General features: G+C 43.7%; 1 protein-coding gene across 6 annotated transcripts; it reads right to left on the bottom strand.

Annotated features, from left to right (window-relative positions):
- Nucleotides 1–7,655: 7,655 nt before the first annotated feature.
- Nucleotides 7,656–17,182, bottom strand: CCNA1 (cyclin A1). Of its 6 annotated transcripts, none has more exons than XM_041765123.1 (9): nucleotides 16,830–17,182; nucleotides 15,525–15,713; nucleotides 12,744–12,990; nucleotides 12,433–12,557; nucleotides 11,573–11,796; nucleotides 10,247–10,451; nucleotides 9,220–9,333; nucleotides 8,198–8,331; nucleotides 7,656–7,921 (listed from the first exon to the last, which is right to left on the bottom strand). In XM_041765123.1, exons 2-9 carry the CDS (start codon nucleotides 15,687–15,689, stop codon nucleotides 7,870–7,872), a joined length of 1,266 nt encoding a protein of 421 aa, XP_041621057.1. In that variant the 5' UTR covers nucleotides 15,690–15,713; nucleotides 16,830–17,182; the 3' UTR covers nucleotides 7,656–7,869. The 6 variants fall into 6 exon arrangements, with proteins under 6 accessions (XP_041621057.1, XP_041621055.1, XP_041621059.1 ...); XM_041765121.1 differs by lacking the exon at nucleotides 16,830–17,182 and adding an exon at nucleotides 16,364–16,520; XM_041765125.1 differs by lacking the exon at nucleotides 16,830–17,182 and adding an exon at nucleotides 16,178–16,340.
- Between the last annotated feature and the right edge of the window lie 1,569 nt (nucleotides 17,183–18,751).

Raw genomic sequence — 18,751 nt, 5'->3', positions numbered from 1 at the left:
TCAGCCTCCACGAAAGAGCACTCATCAGCATCTCAAGGAGCACTAGGGTCCCCCAGAATACAGCCTGGGAAACACTACACGCGGGTAACGATTCCATTCTTGTTTTGATTCTTTTGTTGTTCTTGCCTACCATCCTTGACTGTAATTGTTCAATGGTTGAAGAACCTTTTTGCTTTCATTGCAGTTCAGAATCCAGTTTTACTGCCCAGGCTATTTCTGTTCCTAATTCCTAACTCTCAAATTCAACAGAGAATCTACAGAGATATTTAACTGTTGCAGCCTTTGGTATGTATTCCTCTAACCATTTCCATTCCTCGGGGCAAAAAGTCAAACTACTTTTTTCAGCCCCTGTGGAGGCAGAAATATGTGCAGTTCCAGTCTGAGGGTAGTTAAGTTCCTGTGTGTTTTCTCCATCTTCTCTTATCCACACAGATGCATCTGAAAACAAAGATCTCCAGGTTGGCAGAGCTGAAAGATGGAAGCTACTTGGGGCTTGCGTCACTGTGTAAAGCAAGTACACAGGTAAACTGGCCAGCTTGTTTCAAGCCAATGAAATCTGGGCCTTATTTGCTTTTTCAGCACAGTTTAGCCTAAGCTGACTAGTATCACAATACATACAATACAGGATTCATAGGAAGACATGAATTCTGCAAAGCTTCTTTCAAAAAGCTAAAAGCTTAGCTCCAGGCTGTTATGGCAAGAAGGTCCTTCTCCAGAATTTAGGGAAGAAGTATCTTTCATGATAAATGAGCCCTAGAAGAGTCTTCCTTACAACTTAAGAGCCCCTTTCTCTGCACCTATTTCCTGCCCACCCACTATCCACTACCCACCAAATCACTGTCCTCAGCACCCTTGCTCCCCAGGCTGAGCTCATACCGGTTGCTGTGGCCTTTGCTACTTAACTGCTTGCTCCATAAGCACAAATAACTGTGCGTTAGTCATTCAAGGTGAGCCTTGATGAAGGAAGGTGTCCCCCTACCCTTCTGCCACAAAGCCAAAGCTTTACTTTTCTTTTTTTTTTAAGGCATCAAGGAATAAATCATTCCTTTAAAAGGGCTTTTCTGTATGCATTTCAAAAGCGAGTATGATTTAAGATAGATCAGAGCACATGCAAAATAAAGCTGTTGCTTCTCATTAAGTGGCAGCTCAGGAAGACCTCTTTTGAAGGCAAAAATCTTCCCTTTAAGGCAATTGAAGAAATATGTAAAGGCCAAAAAGACACCAAAGCCCTAGATCTCTCAAAAAGCCACTGTATTCCCACTTCTCATCTAAGAAATGCCTTTTGTTTCAAGACCCTAATGAAAGTTTTCCTTTTGTTTTTTAGTTTCTTATGCTACAGTAAATGTAAGAACTATGAAAAGAATAATGTTGTACAAGAGTACATTGATACCATCTACTTTTGCCTTCAATCATGACTTCTTTTTTTTTTTCTTTTAGAGTGAAGGAGAGAGTGTACATGTGCATTTGGCAGGGGGTGGGGAGGGTGGGGCAGTGCAAAGGGAGAGGGAGAGAGAGAATTTTAACCAGGCTCCACATCCTGCATGAAGCCTGACAAGGGGCTAGGTCTCACAACCCTAAGATCATGACCCAAGCTGAAATCAAGAGTCAAGACACTTAACTTAACTGACTGAGCCACCCAAGCACCTCTCAACTTCTCTTTTTAACTTCATTTTATCTGAATGTACTTTGAAAAGCTTTATACTTTTCAGTAATATCACTTTATAATTGATTGAGGGTTAGCAATTGTCTATAAAAAGTATAATGCATTCATTCAATAAAATATAACTGAATCTCTAGCATGAAGCCCAATGCTAGAGGTATAGGGATTAAATGTGTACTCTAGGGGGGGAGACAGACAAGGGCAACCAGACAAGTAACAGCCAGTTGTAGTAAGAGACACTTACCCTGAGGCTAATGGGGAGGTGAAGCCAAAGACTAGTTCTGAAGAATCACTTCAGAAGTAGCCAAAAGGTATTGGAAAGTGTGAAGTATTTTTCAGAGAGTAGTCTGTGGGAGAGAATAAGGGAAGGGAGAACATGGCCTATTCAGGGAACCACAAGTAACTTTTGGTGGGGTTAACTAAAGCAGAAGCTGTTTGTTGAGGGTGGGCAGGGTCTGGCTAATGAAGGGCCTCTGTATGCCCCCTGTTTTTATCCCCCTGGTGATGAAACATTGAAGAATTAAATGCAATAAAGAGATACCAGTTTTACTTCAGAAAACTCTGGAAATGGAAAAGGAAACTGAAAAGCAATGAGGAAGTCACTGCAGTGATTGATGCAGATGAGAAATGATGGGGTCTCAGCTGAGGCAGTGACAGCAGGAGGAGGACAGAGATGGATGCTGGCATCAGGAAATAACCCCTATTATATTTTATTTCTGGGAGAAACTCAAGTGTGATATGTGATCTCAAATTTAGGCACCTTTCCCAGCCCTTTTCTTCCCCTAAATGTCAGAACTGCTACATCAAAGTGTCCATTCTCAACAGATATGTCAATCTTCCATCTTCCTTGGCTTTTGCTTTTAGTGCTTGAGGAAGAGGGAAAGGACAAAGAAGTAAGGCTGAAATGAGATGCTGTCCCATTATTTTGAAGGCCTGAATCCCCAATCACCCCTCTCTGTGGCCCTTAATCATCTAAGATAGTGCCATACTCAATGTAGTTCATGACCAACCTTCAAATTTCCTATCCAAGTTACCCTCAAGTTTAAGACACATTTAAAAAGTAAATTCTTGTTGGCATTTACTTTTTTGAAGCATTACAAATTTTTAACAGAACTGGACAGAATCTCAGATAATTGAATCTGGTATTTCCCAAGGGGTGACATACCACACAGAATTTTAAGTGACTTACGTAATCATATATTGGAATATGTGTTAGAAAATATGTAACAAGCATATCACATCCATTATTTAAGGAACGTTACTGTTCGGAAAAGGTTGGTTTAAAAGGTCAGTCATTTTAAAGGAGATACTTAGATGTAAGAGAAATCATAAAAATGGATAAGTAGCTCAAAATCAACAAAGACTGATCTAATCAAACTCAAAGTTCATGATGGGATTAATATCAGGGCACTAAGTGAGATGCCCACTGTCAAGGACTGATTGTTTATCCATGCTGAATGCCCCTCTGCTCCCAGAGCCCACAGCCCAACTACATTTCCCAGGCCCTTGCAGGAATAATGGGGGTGTCTTCTCCATGTTTCTTCTCTTCCCTCACCTGCTGCAAACAAGAATTCAGCAGGGGATGCCTAGGGAAGGATGGTCATATGAAAACAACAGCTCCCTTTTCCTAATACATGCTGGAGAGTGACACAAGAGATAAACCTTTAATGTGACATGCCACACAGATTTGGGAGTGGCTAAAGCAATCGACTTACCCAGTACCACCAGCATGACTCATTTAATAGCCAAGTTGGAATTAGGACTCTGATCTCTTAAGGGTCTTTGTTAAGGATAAATTCCTGGGTGAGAAAAGAAGGCCTGTACTGGCCTTCCACCACATGCATCTGCCTCTAAGTTTCAATCTCATAAAACAGTGAGCTGCCAATAGTCACCAGAATAGTAGAAAGCACATTTTAGGTGACACAACTTTGAAATGAGTTCTCTGAAGATTGACACACTCAACTCCACAAACTGATATTTGGATGTAGTTTTTTCTCATTGTTGATTAAACTAAGGAGAGAAAACCCTTCCCAATAGGTTGAGCTTAATCAGATGAGCTCAAACCGGCCCCATTCCCTCCCTCCAGCACCCGATCCAGACATTTTCCTGACAGCTTATCTCCAGTTCAGTGTGAGACCGGGGCAGCAGAGCATGCATCCTCATAGCACCTTCCTTTTATTCTTGAGTCTGTAACCACAGCATCAGCTGCCTAGAGAAATAGGTGGTCCAGAAGATAGCACAGCTCCTGCAGCTGGTAGTTCCAGAGTCCAGGCTACCACTGTGGGATTTGAATGTGATGACAGACCTGACTGATTGCCTCCATGAGCTGAGTCTGGGCTTGGTAAAGAGTAAGCTCAGCTGTCTTCTCAGTTTTATGTACTAGATGAATTGTCCATGTAATGAAAAGGAATTCCATCCAGCACAGGGGAATGGGCATATACATTAACAACTGCAGCCCAACAGTAGATTCCCTGCTGGGATTGTGACTTTGGTATCCTCTTTCTCCCTTTGCCTAACAACCAGGGGGGGAAAGGGTTGGTTTTGTCGTTGAATGTGATAGCCTGTGCACTGGGCATAAAAATGGGAGTTACATGGAGGATGCTTCTACAAGTAACTCTTGATGATGTGAACAACCAATGTGAAGACCAACCATGGAGGATGTGGAAGGACATTTATGAGAGTATTTATGTATTTGTAGTGTGTGGCTGAAACTACATAGTGACCAGCCAACATTCCACTATGTTCACTATAGTGTGTCAACAGCCACACCAGTTACCTAGTTAATCAAGTTTAAAGGTAGCAAATAATATCTTGACTGATATAATTGGAAAATCTAGTCAGAGTGAAGGAGAGGAGACAACTAAAGAGAAGCTAACATGTGTAGCCTGGGTAAACACCTACCCTAGAAGGTAAATGGGACCATATATGCTCAGTCAGTTGACTACGTGCCCTGGTAAGCTTCCTCCTCATGACAGACCCTCTATCCACAGGTCCTGGTTTGACTGGTTTTAACTTATGTCACCTACAATCTCCCTCCCATAGCCCCTTTATCTCATGCTTTTCCACTTGTGCCTCTTTCATTGTTATGCTCGTTAGTTAAGCATTGGCATCAAGTCCAACAATCACTAATAAAAGTTATTATTTCTGAGGGAAAGTCCTCCCCGAAGTAATAACTATAACTGGGGTCTTAGGGTTTTCCATGCTAGGCCTTGCCCAGCAGGCAGGAGGCTAAATGGGGTCATAGCCATGAGTCCTGAGGAGTAAATCCCATCCCTCCAAACTGGACACAGGAAACAGAAAGCCTAACATTAGCTGAGGCAAGAGCACTCTCAGCCCAAGTGTGGGCTTCAGTTTCAAGGTTTTAGTGGTAAATCAGGTCTAAATGTTTTAATTCTTTTGGTGCTGAAAGCTTACTAGGAAACAACAGCTTGGGTATATTCAGCTTCTTTCTCGGGCTCCTGATAATGGGTGGGAAAATGCTGTTCCCATAGTCCTTTCTCAGGCCCACTTCATCAAGGGCTTGAATCTGCCTGAAGCCCCTGGCCAAAGAGACCAGAGACAGCTAGGTGTGGTACTCCCACATCCATAGCCCTGTCCCAACCAGTCTCCACACTGGCTGACAAGTAGCACGTGGGGTGGGGCAGGAAGAAAGAGGTGAAAAAAATCAAGAGAACAGATAAATCATAGTACATTCATTTAACATTCCATAATACTATAAATACCAAGGACTCTACTTATTTAACACAGATCATCTCAAAATACAGTGCTGCCTAAAACACATATCACTGAAGGATATGCAAGATAGTCAACAACCATTAAATTTTAAAAGTAAGCATTAATGTTTATAGACAGGTGCTTATGAAGCTTAAAAACCATGTCTGATCAACACCAGATTCCGGGAAGAAAAAGAACAGGATGAAAGGAGGAACACACTGAACGAAGGCTGCTATTCTGTCTCAAGCTGACTGAGAGGTCCAGAGGTGACAGTTATATTCTAGTTCTAAATAAAGTATTTCAAGAACACAAAATAAGACAAGCAAGTCCAAGCTGAAGACCAGTTCTTTGCAACTGGTCGGTATGTGTGTTGGGTGTTGGGAAGTGTGTACAAATTGCTGATAGCAAAGAACATAAGAATTATGAGTTTAGACCTCTATGTCCTATAGTGTGGTTTTGTGACCTAAAGTCAAGGTTAAATTTCGGATTCAGGTTAGCAACAAAATCCTCCTTTGCAAAATAATTCATAATGAAGGACTATCTCTCAGGTCCTTTCTAGATGAAGATAAACATTCTAAAATAAAAATATTGCTAGTGACAGAAAATGTTATTTTGTCAGAATCCAAACTGCAGTTTGAGATAGGCAAATTTCACAGAGCGGTGGTTAGCCCATGGAAACTGGCAGAGATCGAGAGGAAGCTTCCCTGGCCTGGTCCCTCAAATCTTTTAAGGCCCGAGATGGATAAACAGCACTTCTACCATCAAAGTCTTAGCCAGAATCGCCCTCTCCCACTGTCTTCTCAGGAGGGGGCCATTTTATGGCAAACATACAGCATGCATGTCTGTTATGCTGTCAAGAGCAAAAGAATACTTGGAAAGGTAAGCCTATATATGCAGTGAACAGAAATATAACCAGTCCTAAGTTAGAATGTGATTACAAATTGCCGATTATATAACATAAAAACAGAGAATTCAGTAGTGATATAGGTCCTATATCCCCTTTGTGAAACTTATGCAAAATAAATCACAGAATACTTAAGGAAATGTTGATTTCTTCAGTGGAACCAGAAATGAAGACACCTTGAGAATGTTTATCTGCAGAGGGAAAAAGAAGGCAATGCTAAAACCTTTTAAGAGTTTGTGGGTACTTAAAGAAAAAGTTTTCAAAAAATATGTAAAATACAGCTATATTTCTATATTAATAATTTCATTAAAGCTTGAAACAAACATAAAATTTGGAGTTAATTTCATCTACTCTCATTTTACCAAAACCTATCTGGGTCTAATTTTTTCTATGTAAAGGGATCTAGAAAACACGTTTCCTGTTGTTCTTGCCTCCATGGAGCCATCTGGGCTGAGCCCCAGGGCAGGCCTGGAGGCAGGACAAACAGCACAGGAAGCTTATGTGCCTCCAGGGACTACTGGTTTGAGATTTACACAATTTATATTCAATCCCCAATAAGCACCACTTTGCATCAGGCCAAGTGTACTCTGGAATTTCCTTCCAAGCTTTAAAAAAAAAAGTTAAAACAAGTGTTTGGTTGGTTGATTGGTTGTTCAGTTCTCTTCACCTTGCAAACTCTGTAAGTGCTGTTGCAAAGGGTCCTATATGGATCTGTAGGATCCTATAGGTCCTATATATGGTCCTATATGATCTGTAGGATCATGAATAATTTGAGCTAGAGGAGAGCTTAGTATGGATATCTCACAGAGGACAAATAGGAGGGGTTAACTTCATTAAAATCTGAAGTCCCATCCTGTGGTGAAATTTGCTTTTTCTACCTCTCTGAGCATCTTCTAAGGCTGAAATATATGCTTGATGGGTGACTAAGTGAAAACTGAACATTGACATCATGGTATCTACAAAATGAGCATCACATCCCTGGATTAGAATTAAATGTCGGTCACCCCTCAGGGGTACCTGATCACATCTAGTCCTCAACTCACTTCCTTTATTCCCTAGGGTCCTGAAGGGAAACTAGAAGAGATTGTACTTGTTTATATCCCTTCACTAATGAGTCTAAGCTTGGAGTTCCCTCCTTCGCCAATTTATGGAGAGCTGTGTAAAAAGTAAACCAATGGGAAGGAAAAAGTCTCAGGGGAGCCACTGACACCAAACATGAAAATCTCTGAATTCCTCAAAACACTTAATCCCAATGGCATGCCAGATTTATGAAACCAGTTTAGGAGAATTCTTGAAACAGAGATGACATTTATAATGCTCCCCACTACAATTCCAGGCAAGCATATGGGCCATCCTAATTAGTAAACAAGTCTAACATGTGGTCACAAGGCAAGTTGTTTATTCTTTAAAAAATGTTAGATGATATTACAAACTACTAAAATCTAAGAGAACTTAACTACATTTACATTTTAAAAAATATGTCATCTATATTGTAGCAACACTAGTTGACCCAACCTGCAGAAACCTATAAAAGTTAAGACGAATTCTGCTGATATGGAGGTTAAGTTCTGGAACTACTTCAGCAGGAGACTTATTGCAGAGGGAGAATTGCAGGTGGTTCCATGAGAGACACGTGCATGTACCTGCAATGAGACCCAAACAAAGGACTTCGGTTTTATAAAATCTCAGGCCACAGAGAACTTTCCAGTAGTTTAAACAGAAAGGAAGAACGCTTTCTGACTCTACGTATTCCAAGCTGACAAATTATAAATCTAGGCCTCTCTAAACCGATTTTCCTGATTTAACATGCGAGCCTAGCACTGAGATTTCCAATTTGTTCTATTTTTAATACTGACATTACTATAACCTATTAAAGCCTTAAATTAGTAAGCCCAGAGAAGAAAATTTCAGAAACTTACTTTGAAGCCTTATACTTCTCCCTAATTGCTTGCTGAGGTCGATGGGGTATATCAAGGCATGCTTTATGTAACTCACTCAGGCAAGGCACAATTTCATTTAATGAATAGCCTGTAAATGCAGCAAGAGTTTCTGGCTAATCAAGACAAAAAGAAAAAAACTGCATCATATAACTTTATATGAGAAAGCTGAAGACAAATCTGAAATCAAGGAAGTTAATTACTTAGGAAGTATCCACATTCATTTCAAGAGAAACTGTAATCCTCCTTCAGTGACTTTAGAAATGAAATATTAGGAAGAACAGCCAGAGTTCTCAATTTGTTCATATTGTGTATTTATAATGCTCAATTTGGGGGCAGGTTACTTTTATGTATTCTGTCATGAGCAGGATTTTTACTGGTCCCTAAAGAGCCTCTTCTTATCTAAATACCCTATTTACATCTTACATATGAAAGATTCTTAGTGGATGCAGAATATATAATAATAAATAAGAATTCTAGAATATAAAAGTAGATACCCTACTTCTTTTAGCACAAAAGTGAGCCTTCAGAACCCAATCGAAGGGTCCGTTTCTAATCTCGCCTCTTTTTGGACCAAGAGGCAGCACTAATTGCTCCCTTTCCTCGAAAACTTGATGCAAATTTCCGACCATCCTAAACGGATCCAGATTGTTTTACACACATAGAACAAAAGTCAACAAATTTTGCCTGAAGTGCTCAATGCTTGCTCCACAAGGACATTCCTGGCATGAGGTGGGCATTGAGGTTTCCAGGCCTGCTTCTTTTGAATAAGCATGCCAACACCATCTCCTTGCCTTCCTGCAATCTCTACCCCAAGGCCACTGAGTCAAAGCCATGAAAGCTGACCTGCAACCCTCGGTGACATGTTGTCATCTGCTGGCAAGACAACCAGTTCCTTTAAACTAACTTTCCATCATGAGAGGCCAGTCCATACTAAGCCTTGAGAGTTACTGAACAGATTCTTAGGCTTTGCATTTCGTGTAGAGAAGTCATTAGAATCTTACCCAGAAGTGCCTGTTCACAGTATAGTTCGCCAGGCAATAAGCTGCTGCAGCTCTCAGTGAAGGGAGATATTTCAAGAATGGGTCAGCTTCCAATAGACTCAGTTCTGCTACATACTAAGCACAAGAGAGAAAATCCCAGTGGAATTAGAATCTGACTAAGGTTACAAGTAAACCTAGAAATGTCAAAGGAAAAAATTGTCTTATCTGTCCATCCTGTATCTAGTGACGTGTGGACAGAAACAGATGCTCAAAATATTCACTGGGTTAATAATTGCTATGCCTGTCCATAACCAGAATAGCACTGGTGTTGTAGTACGGGCCAATATACAAGGATTTGGCCCACCTCACAGTATATATGATAGGTTACTTTTCTTGTCCTATACTAGTGGGTACAGGTGTATACTAGTCACATAAAGTAGCAAAATACAACAGTATGAAGCTAAGGATTTGTCAGGCAAATACATGTAGTTCAGAGGCTAGAACAGTCCCTGCAAGATTAGAAGAAACATACTGGGAAATTTATACATAGATCCTCATTACTCTTTGCATAGCATATACATTCCAGATATGCTAGGATCACAGTTGACTAGAAACCAAGTCTTCCAAACTAATACTTCAGTGCCTTCAACTAAAGTACGCTAACCCCAGATGACCAAATAATGCTTTATTACTTCACAGTTAGGGTAAGATGAGAGCCAAATCAAACTGCATTTACTTTATTTCCATTCTGTTAACTAAGAAGAGGTGTTTGCCTACATGTAGTCTGTATTTGACAAGGGAACGGTTTCCAAACTTAAACTTCTTTTAAGAGTTGGGTGATCAGATAACCCATGCCTACCAAATGTGATGGACAGTGATGTCTCGTAACCAGAAATCATGATCCTAAAATTAACTCTCTTCCATTGCCAGAAAAGTTTTTCTGGACCCAGGACAAAGAACTGATAAGGAAGGAAGAACTGAAGGATGATGGGGAAAGGCTAATTTTATTCTCCTTGGTTCCTAAGTTCCTGGAAGTCAGGTAGCATACCTTGGCCAGATTCTCAGTTCTGATGCACACTCCTTGTCTCCTTAAGTACTGAAGGAGAAACTGGTTGGTGGTTGGCACTGTCAGATCAAAAGCTAGGACTTTCAGGAGCAGGTGTTCCATTCTTAACAGTTGTCGTTTCGTGTAAGTGTCATCAGTTATATAGACAAACTCATCTACTTCAGGTGGATATATTTCTTCATATTTCCTATGAAAGGTAAAGAGTTTTTCGGAAGTAAAGCTTGGAAGCTGTGGAGCTCCTTCCTCTGCTATCACAACCATGCCTTTTGCATGGCGCTTGAAGACTTCTTTCCTCTGTATCCACATATCCACTTAAATATCACTAAATGGTACCGACCTTGAAAATATTCAGATCTTGATGCCAGAACAAGAGCATGAGTATTGCAAGGATATGTTGTACTTACTGCTAGGAGTAGTAACAGAGACAATTTCCAACTGAGAATTTTAGGTTGTGGCCTCTGATATGCTGAAAGATTCTGAATGACAGACATACGGATAAATTGCTCTTAATTCTATAAACCTCACTCATCTTGTGGAAAAGAATGTTACATTGAACACAAGGGTAGAATAAAAGCTCCTTATATCGTAGATCTTTAAAAAGATCATGTTCAAAATAAATAAATAATAAAAATAAAAAGATCATGTTCAGAATTTTTCTCGATTGGATTAGCAAATGATACTATGTATCCAAGAGTAAGACAGTGATATAATTTCATTATTATCAACTCTTTTGCTTTAGTTTCTGCTTTCTGTGGGGGAATTTTGGCAAGTTTCTGGGCATTAATAAGTAGAATGTCCAAGACCAGAAGAATTGAAGACACTGCCATCTACCAACAGGTCACTGAATTTAAGGCAGTTCAGGCAGAAGCCAGCTCTTTTTGTACACAGTGATAGTTTATTCACTGTAACCAAATAAACTGTGTTACTACAGGTCATTTGCTAGATCATGATGATGGCTTTTGTATAATCAAAATATTTTCTATAACCAAAATCTTTTTGTATTAGAATGCAGTCAAAAGACCATGCTGCAAAATAGTTAAACTGGATCTTGAATTTGAGCTGATGGTTATCTGTTCATGATAATTGAACTTGTTGCTATAAATCTTAAACATCGGAATTGAAGAGTGAACACGTGTTAAGATTGCATGTTAAGATTCAGTGTCTCAGTAAATACTGCAAAAATGGTACTTTATCAAGGGAGGCATGAGTAAGCTTTAATTATTGAGCATTTCTTCAACAAATGGGAAAGAAAATCAAGTGTTTTGACAGGCTGCAGTTTTACATTATTTAAGCTGAAAGAATACTTACGAAGCCAGAAGAATAGCTGCTGTTCCTACAAGCTGCAATTTCCCTCTCAGAACAGACATGCAAGAAAGAAACCTATCCAGGAAGTTGACAGCCAGGTACAGAGTCTCTGCTCGAAGCTTATACTCTTCGCCGACCTCAACCAGCCAGTCCACCAGAATTGTTCGCATGCTTTCTGTGATGTCTGGTTGCTTTCTCATGTAGTGTGCTTTGGGCCTGTGTCTTACCTGTTTGGGAAAAGAGTTCTAATACTTAAATAGTTGTATATCAGAAAGATCGCTCCATGGTACAGTGGCTATTTAACAAATAATCTCTGAGCAAAGGTTAGGAAGAAACTGATCAAGAGCCAAACACATCTTTACTATGTGGAAGAACGTATGAAATTCTGGTTCTGTAAGGCAATTAGGTAACAACAAATAACTTAAAGGAGGAGGGGCAGGGAATAGCAATATGGGTTATTCCTAAGAGTGAAATACTGAATACATAAACCCTTTGAGTTGTGGAGAAATAGTCCAAGTAATTGCTACTTGCCTCACAACTATTATTATTTTTTAAGATTTATTTACTTGGGGGGCAGGGAGGGAGAAAGAGAGAATCTCCACCAGACTCCCCACTGACTGAGGAGCCCAACACAGGGCTCCATCCCAAGGCCCTGAGATCATGACCTGAGCTGAAATCAAGATTTGGATGCTCAACTGACTGAGCCACCCAGGCACCCCACACCTATTCTTTTTCATAGATATTCCTACATTTGGATGCCATAAGAATGCTATTCACTAGTGGATTTGGCCAAAAGTTTATAGCTATCTTGTTATTAAGTGTTTTGAGTGCTAGAAATTGAAATAGAATTTGGGAAAACTCACTTCAGCTTCTCTAAGGTACTGATGAATTTCTTCAGCATATTCAGTCACATTTATCACATCTGTACCAAAATCTGATGCATCTTCAGACTGGGAATGGAGAGATGAATCTACCAGCATAGGGGAAACTGCAGGGGTTCAACATTATCAGGTAAGACATTCAGTTTAAAAATTCATTCCATTCACTAACCCTCCACAGGCAGATGTGAAAATAAGGCATTACTTCATGGTTTTCTCCTGCTAGTTACATGCTATTGAATGCTGCAGGCGATTATGAGTACAGAGTACCACCAGCAATAGGTGAGTCGGATTACCTGTGTTGAAATCCAGCAGGAAGTGAAGGTCTGACTTGAGGGTGCTGGTGTCTACCCCACACACATCCTCAAATGCCATCCCCTCTCTCCCAGTGCAGCTGTCTCTGTCTCCTTGCTCAGCCTCATCCATGTAGATATGAAATCCTTGTTTGGCTGGCACCTGGACCCTGCAGTCAGAGAACACTTTTTTTCCAGCTGGAGGGAAGACATTTTCTGATCCAGAGAAGCACCGGATTGTTGTGATCCCCTGGAAGAGGATTAAGTTTTTTGTGAGAGGCCACCCTGAAGATAGTATAGGTGATATGAGTTTGTGTAACCCAAGCCAGCAAGCCAGAAAGATGCGAACAGGCTTAAATTGAAATATCTAGGTCTGCAATTTAATTTCAGAAAATGAAGCTTCTGAAATATGACCTCCCTTATCTTTGTCTACATCTGACATTTGGGAAAAGAGCTACCTATAATTTGTCATCTTCCTCATATATTTATCAAAGGGAACTCAGGATTATAGAAAGAAAAAAAGAAACCATAGCTATCCTCCAAAATGAAACAGGTATTGCATGGGTGAGTGGATAGAGGGAGATTGTTAATTGGCTTTCATACTTCTAGCCTATAGGATTTTATAAGTACCTCTTGATACACAGTCACTGAGTTCCTACAGTCTTCCTCCTTAAATAGCTTTCAGTCAGTAAGTGCCTATAAAGTTTCCATTTTATACTCAGATATTTAGAAACATGATTGTTTTAGAAACTCCTACTGTTAACTTCTCTTACAAAGCCATAGAATCTCTTGTATGACATAATGCCCCTTGAGGAAATCTATCAGAGATAAAAGTATGAGCACAGGTAGATGGTATTTAATGCTAAGAGGCTTGAGAGTTTGAAAGGGAGTGAGTGCATATTCAGATCAAATACCAAGTCCTGGAGCACTCTTTTAGATATTGAGGAAGAGTGGCCAATGAGCAAGGTGGAAAACCAAGAGAGTATGGTTCTCCAGGCTGAGCGAGAAGAAAGGATTTCAAGGAATAAAGAATAATCAAATGTGTCAAAGGCTGCTGGATTAGTCAAGTAAGGAATGGACTAAAAACGGAGTCAAAAGAGAATAAGAGAAGAATTAAAGACAAGAGAGTATTTGCTCAACAAATCTTCACAAGCTACCCTGGCCAAACACTGTTCTAAGCACTGAGAATACAGCAGTGAGCCTCATATCCCAATCCTCATCCTGATGGGAGTTTATGGTCTAGCAGGATAAACTCTCGAATTATTGGCTGTAAAATGAACAGTCACTGCTTTGTAGTTTAAAGGTTTTTAAGATGGAAAAAGAATACAATATATTTGTATGCTTATGAGTTTGACCAGTAGACAAGGCTGAGAAAGGAGAGTTCTCAGCATCCCTGAAGAAGCAAGAGGACATGAGGTATACTACATGTGTGAGAGTCACCCTGCCTGAGAGCAGGGAAGTGTAAGTCATGTAGCAGGGTGGGGATGGTAGGGTATATGGCACGTGGGAACGTGCAGAAATTCCCTTCTGGTTCCTTTTATATTTTTAGGATAATAGGATCACAAGGCCATCAACTGAGAGGAAGGAAGGAGGTAGAGGTTTGGGAGGATTAAAAAGAAATCTATAAAACAGATTTCTGAGAAGTTGGTAAAGGAATAGAGCAGGGGAATGGAGAAGTAGTGCTAGGCAACATAAGAGGTTAACTAATAGTTCTGAATTTAAGTTGAGCCCGGGCTCACTGGGCAGAACTGATGATTCGTAAGAACCAGGTTTCAGACTTTCAGTTTAAAAAAAGTAAATATTGCTAAGCAAATTAAGTTTGTTAAAACCACTTTCACTTAATTTCACCCCCCTCCTCCCAAAGCTTTGAAGAGATCACTTTGGGTATTTTTCTCCCACTGATCAGATGTCACCAAAAGGCAGATACCTAGAGTGGTCAGTGGATGAAGGGCTCTAATCTGGCCTCTACCCTACCTTTTTTTTTCTTCTTCTTCTTCTTTCTTTCTTTCTGACCTTTCTTAAATCTTTGAAATTTTCTTACCTATTAAATGGGAAGAACTCTTGACCTACCTACTTCACTAGACTATTGCCAGCATGATTCCACTACAGGTGTAAAATATAAGCTTAAGGCATCATTCTGAGGGGCCTAATAACAGACTAAGGGAAGCTTTTTTCTACCCCAAAATTCAGTCTTAAGGATCCAAATCCCTTGTTTTGCATTTTAGGTGCCTGATTTTGTTTTTAATCTATTCAGGGAGTCTACTCATCTACCTATGATGAGTCCAGCAAAAGCAACTAATATCTATTATCAATTTGCCCACCTGCCTTTTTTTCAAGGACTGGGGAGATGTCTACTTTCAAAACACACCTTCAGAAGTAATTTCAACTAGCCTCATCCAATCTGTAGTCTAACACCACTTGCAACGAACATAGTAAAGCATAGCAAATTCAGGTTTGCTTCAGGCACAGTCTAGATCAGTCTGAACACCGCTCTGCTCTGGAGGAACCCCCAGTTCCATAGTTTATTTTGGTGTGTTAACACTTGCTCTTGGCCCAGCACTTACATGGCTTTACATATACTTAATTCAAACAGTTCCTAGACCTGTTTCCTTGATATTATTGGAAAAATAATAAATTATTCACTCTTTCTAGCTGAAAAAGGGGACCGAAGTCAGTGTCCCTACAGTCCAGATTCCAGGGCTGCAAAACTCCAGGGTATTATAGGTCCGACTCCAAGAGAAACCCACCTCCTACCATGACGTGATGGCCCTTCTCACTCATTACCTGGCCACAGGTCCTCCCGTACTGCCCATTCTCAGTTAGCACCCCTAGCACTGTTCTTTGCAGGGGATCCTGGCCCAGTTGGGCTCTGGTTATCATCTGACAGGCATCGGGACCTCGAGACACTGGAGCTAGGGCTACTCCACTCTTGGAGCTGCTGCGATGCATACCCTCAGTCGCCACAGAATGCAACTATTAGGGAAGGAAAAAGAGACAATCCAATGGTTAGTCCACCCCCTTCCATCATGGGCTCCAAGCATGCAAATCAATGTCTAGGAGGGAGAACACTAAAGCGTATCATCTTCTCTGCAATTGTTACTGCTGAAAGGAAGGGCAAGAGCCACGCTGCAAGGGATCAAAGCGCCTTTGAACCCAAACAGGGATTTGAATCTCTCAAGGCTTTCCTCTAAGACCTGACTGCGGCTGGAGGGAGCGATTAATCTTGACAACCTCCAAGCAAGGATACGGAGTCCCGCGTTCACTGGGGAGTCTAAGCCACCAGCCGAGCCCTCGCCCACTGCGGCGGTGCTTGCCTCATCCTTTCTACCCCCCCACCCCCCCTCCTTGCAAACAAAGGACCCGGTGTACATCACTGCGGGAAAGTCCGTCCCCTTCCTTCCACCAGGCACCAGGCCCCCAACCCCGACGGGAGCTACCGCGGGCCTCGCTCCTCTCCGCCTGGCACCTTTACACAAATCTCCCACAATTAGCAAGTGCACACGAGGCCGGGGCTGCGGGGCCGCCGGAGGGGGCGGGGCGGGCGGCGGGGACGCGGCGCTAATAGATTCCAGCGGGGGCGCCGGGCTCCCAGCGCGGTGGCCGCGGCGCTCAGCGCTAATTACCTCCCCGCGCCCCCCCGCGTCTGTTGAATCCGCCAATCAGCGGCGCTGCAGGCCTCGCGGGGCCGCCTCCATGCCAACCGCAGCGGGCGGGCGCGCCCCGGGCCGCCTCGCCGTGACCGCGACCGCGACCGCCTCCTCACCCGACGCTGCGGGCCGCGGCGCCGCGCCCCCGGGGGCTCAGGGCGGGCGGGGCCAACGGGCGGCGGCCCCGGCTTCCCTGCGCGGCGGGGCGGGGCGGGGCGGGGCGGGGCGCGGCCCGGGCGTGCCGGGGCAGGGGTCGCCGTCGGCACACGCGCCGCCCCTGGAGGCCGCCGCCGCCGCCGGGCGGGGAGGGAGGGAGGCGGCCGCCCCGCGACGGCCCGGGCTCTGGAAGGGGCTGTCCGTGAGCCGGTTCCCCAACAGCCGCTAACGTCTCCCCCGCCCCCGCCCCCGAGAACCTGCGCTCGCTCCCCGTCGCGGCTCACACCTGCGCCCCCGGGGAGGCCGCGCCGCGGCGCCGCGGCCCCCGGCCCGAGCCCGCGCCTCCCGGTCCGCGGCGGCGCCTCGGCCCCGCTCATTCTGGGCCCTTGTGCGCCCGAGGCCGCCCTGGCCGGCGCGACGCAGGCGTGTGGCCCGCGGGGCGGGAGGGATCGCGGGCGGGAGGCCGCACGCGGTGGCCGCCGCCGCCACAGGCCGCCCCGGACGGCTCCGGCAGGCGAGGCGGGCCCAGGAGAGGAAGGGCCGCGGGCGGCAGCGCCGGGCCCGGTCGTTGAGGGAGACTCGGGCGTGGGGCTTGGCGGCGGCCCGGCCTCGGGGCGGGGGAGCCCCGCGGGCCCGGCTGTGGCGACGGCGCAGGGCCTCGTGGAGGGGGCAGGCGGCCGCGCGGGGGGCGGGGCGGGGCGGGGCGGGCCCTGCGGGCGGGAGGACGGGGAGGCCTGGCACCCTGCGGCGGTGACTGGCAGCTGCCAAAACGGGCCAGATAACCGTCATTACTGTTTATAAGTGTGTGTATGCACACAGAATATACTGCATATACGGTTTCCGTTTTGTTTTAAAACACGCGTTCCTAAATTTCTAAAGCAGACCCCCAAGGCCATTTAAATGTCCACTTTAAGAAATGGTTAGTTACCGCCCTCTTCCTGATTCTGAATGGAAATGATTGTTAATCTTACCCCCGCCCCCCCAAAGAAAAGATCTAGTTAAGTGTTCTTCATCAGTGAGCTTGGGATGCCGTTATTTTCATGGGAAAATGGAAGTATTCTACAGAAAGTGCGGATAAAAGCGTTTGATCAGTCAGCTGTCGAGGAGGTTGGGAAGCATCTTAGAAATCAGCGCCAAGTGCTGGAGGAGCACAGAAATTGACCTTGCTTGGGATGAAACTGATTTTTATCACGTTTGTCACGTCTTGACCTCACTAGGGAGCAGCAGTCCTGCACCCCGGAATTCCTGGGCCTTTGAAATCGAAGGCAACACAGGGTCCCCGGTAACACCCTGATTTTGGCAACAGATGAGTCAGGTGCAGGCAGCGACCAAAAGCACTGCTTTGCAGGGTGCCTCTGCCTAATGGAAGGAAAGCAGCTTTCTGCGCTCTCCTGGCAGGGGTTTTGGAAGTCTCCCAAGAGCCCTCCCCCCTGGCGACACTGTTGTGGTTTCTGAGGACGATGAAGGCCTCAAGTGGTGAGCTCCATCAGGGAGGGAGCAAGTCTGGCCTAGAGCCTTGCTGGCCTTGGCAGGTTCAAGAATTCTCTGCATTCATGTGACCCAACATTCCACTATGTCCTTTTTTTTTTTTTTTTATAGTCACACACACACACACAAACACACACACACACAAACATCAAGGGTCGCCAGCAACCCACTATGTCCTTTTTGATCTGGTTTCCTCAACAAAAAAATGATGGAAAACCCTACTCTGCCTTTCTTCCAAAACAAAGGAGCTAGTGCAATGTTTGTTACTGCACCTGTGGTTTTGATTCTCTTCTCTGTGCTTGAAGCTTGAGCAGGGAAGGGGAAAGGGTAGCCCTGGGTTCCTTCAGAGGCAGCAGAGGCAGCCGGTTGAAGTTCAGTATTCCGACCTTAACCTAGTCAGGACGAGAAGACCAGGCTACTAAGGTGTCTAGTCTCACTCAGCTGTCTTGAGTCTGAAAACTACCTTTAAAAAAGAAAATAACTTTTTTAACAAGATGAGATCCTACCATCATTTCATAGTTCTTTTCCCTTAATACATATGAAATATTATCACTACATCTTACTATCCTCTCCTTCCACTTTGTTCAACTTGGCAAAGGAAAGTGATAGTGGCTTACTTTACTGTGCTGTCTTAGAAGTATTAAATCATTGCAGTCGGGATCCCTGGGTGGCGCAGCGGTTTGGCGCCTGCCTTTGGCCCAGGGCGCGATCCTGGAGTCC

Source organism: Vulpes lagopus, chromosome 8 (assembly GCF_018345385.1).
Source record: "Vulpes lagopus strain Blue_001 chromosome 8, ASM1834538v1, whole genome shotgun sequence".
NCBI classification, from domain to species: Eukaryota; Metazoa; Chordata; class Mammalia; order Carnivora; family Canidae; genus Vulpes; species Vulpes lagopus.
Note: the sequence above shows the minus strand (reverse complement) of the source record. Positions and strands in the feature narration are given on the sequence as shown.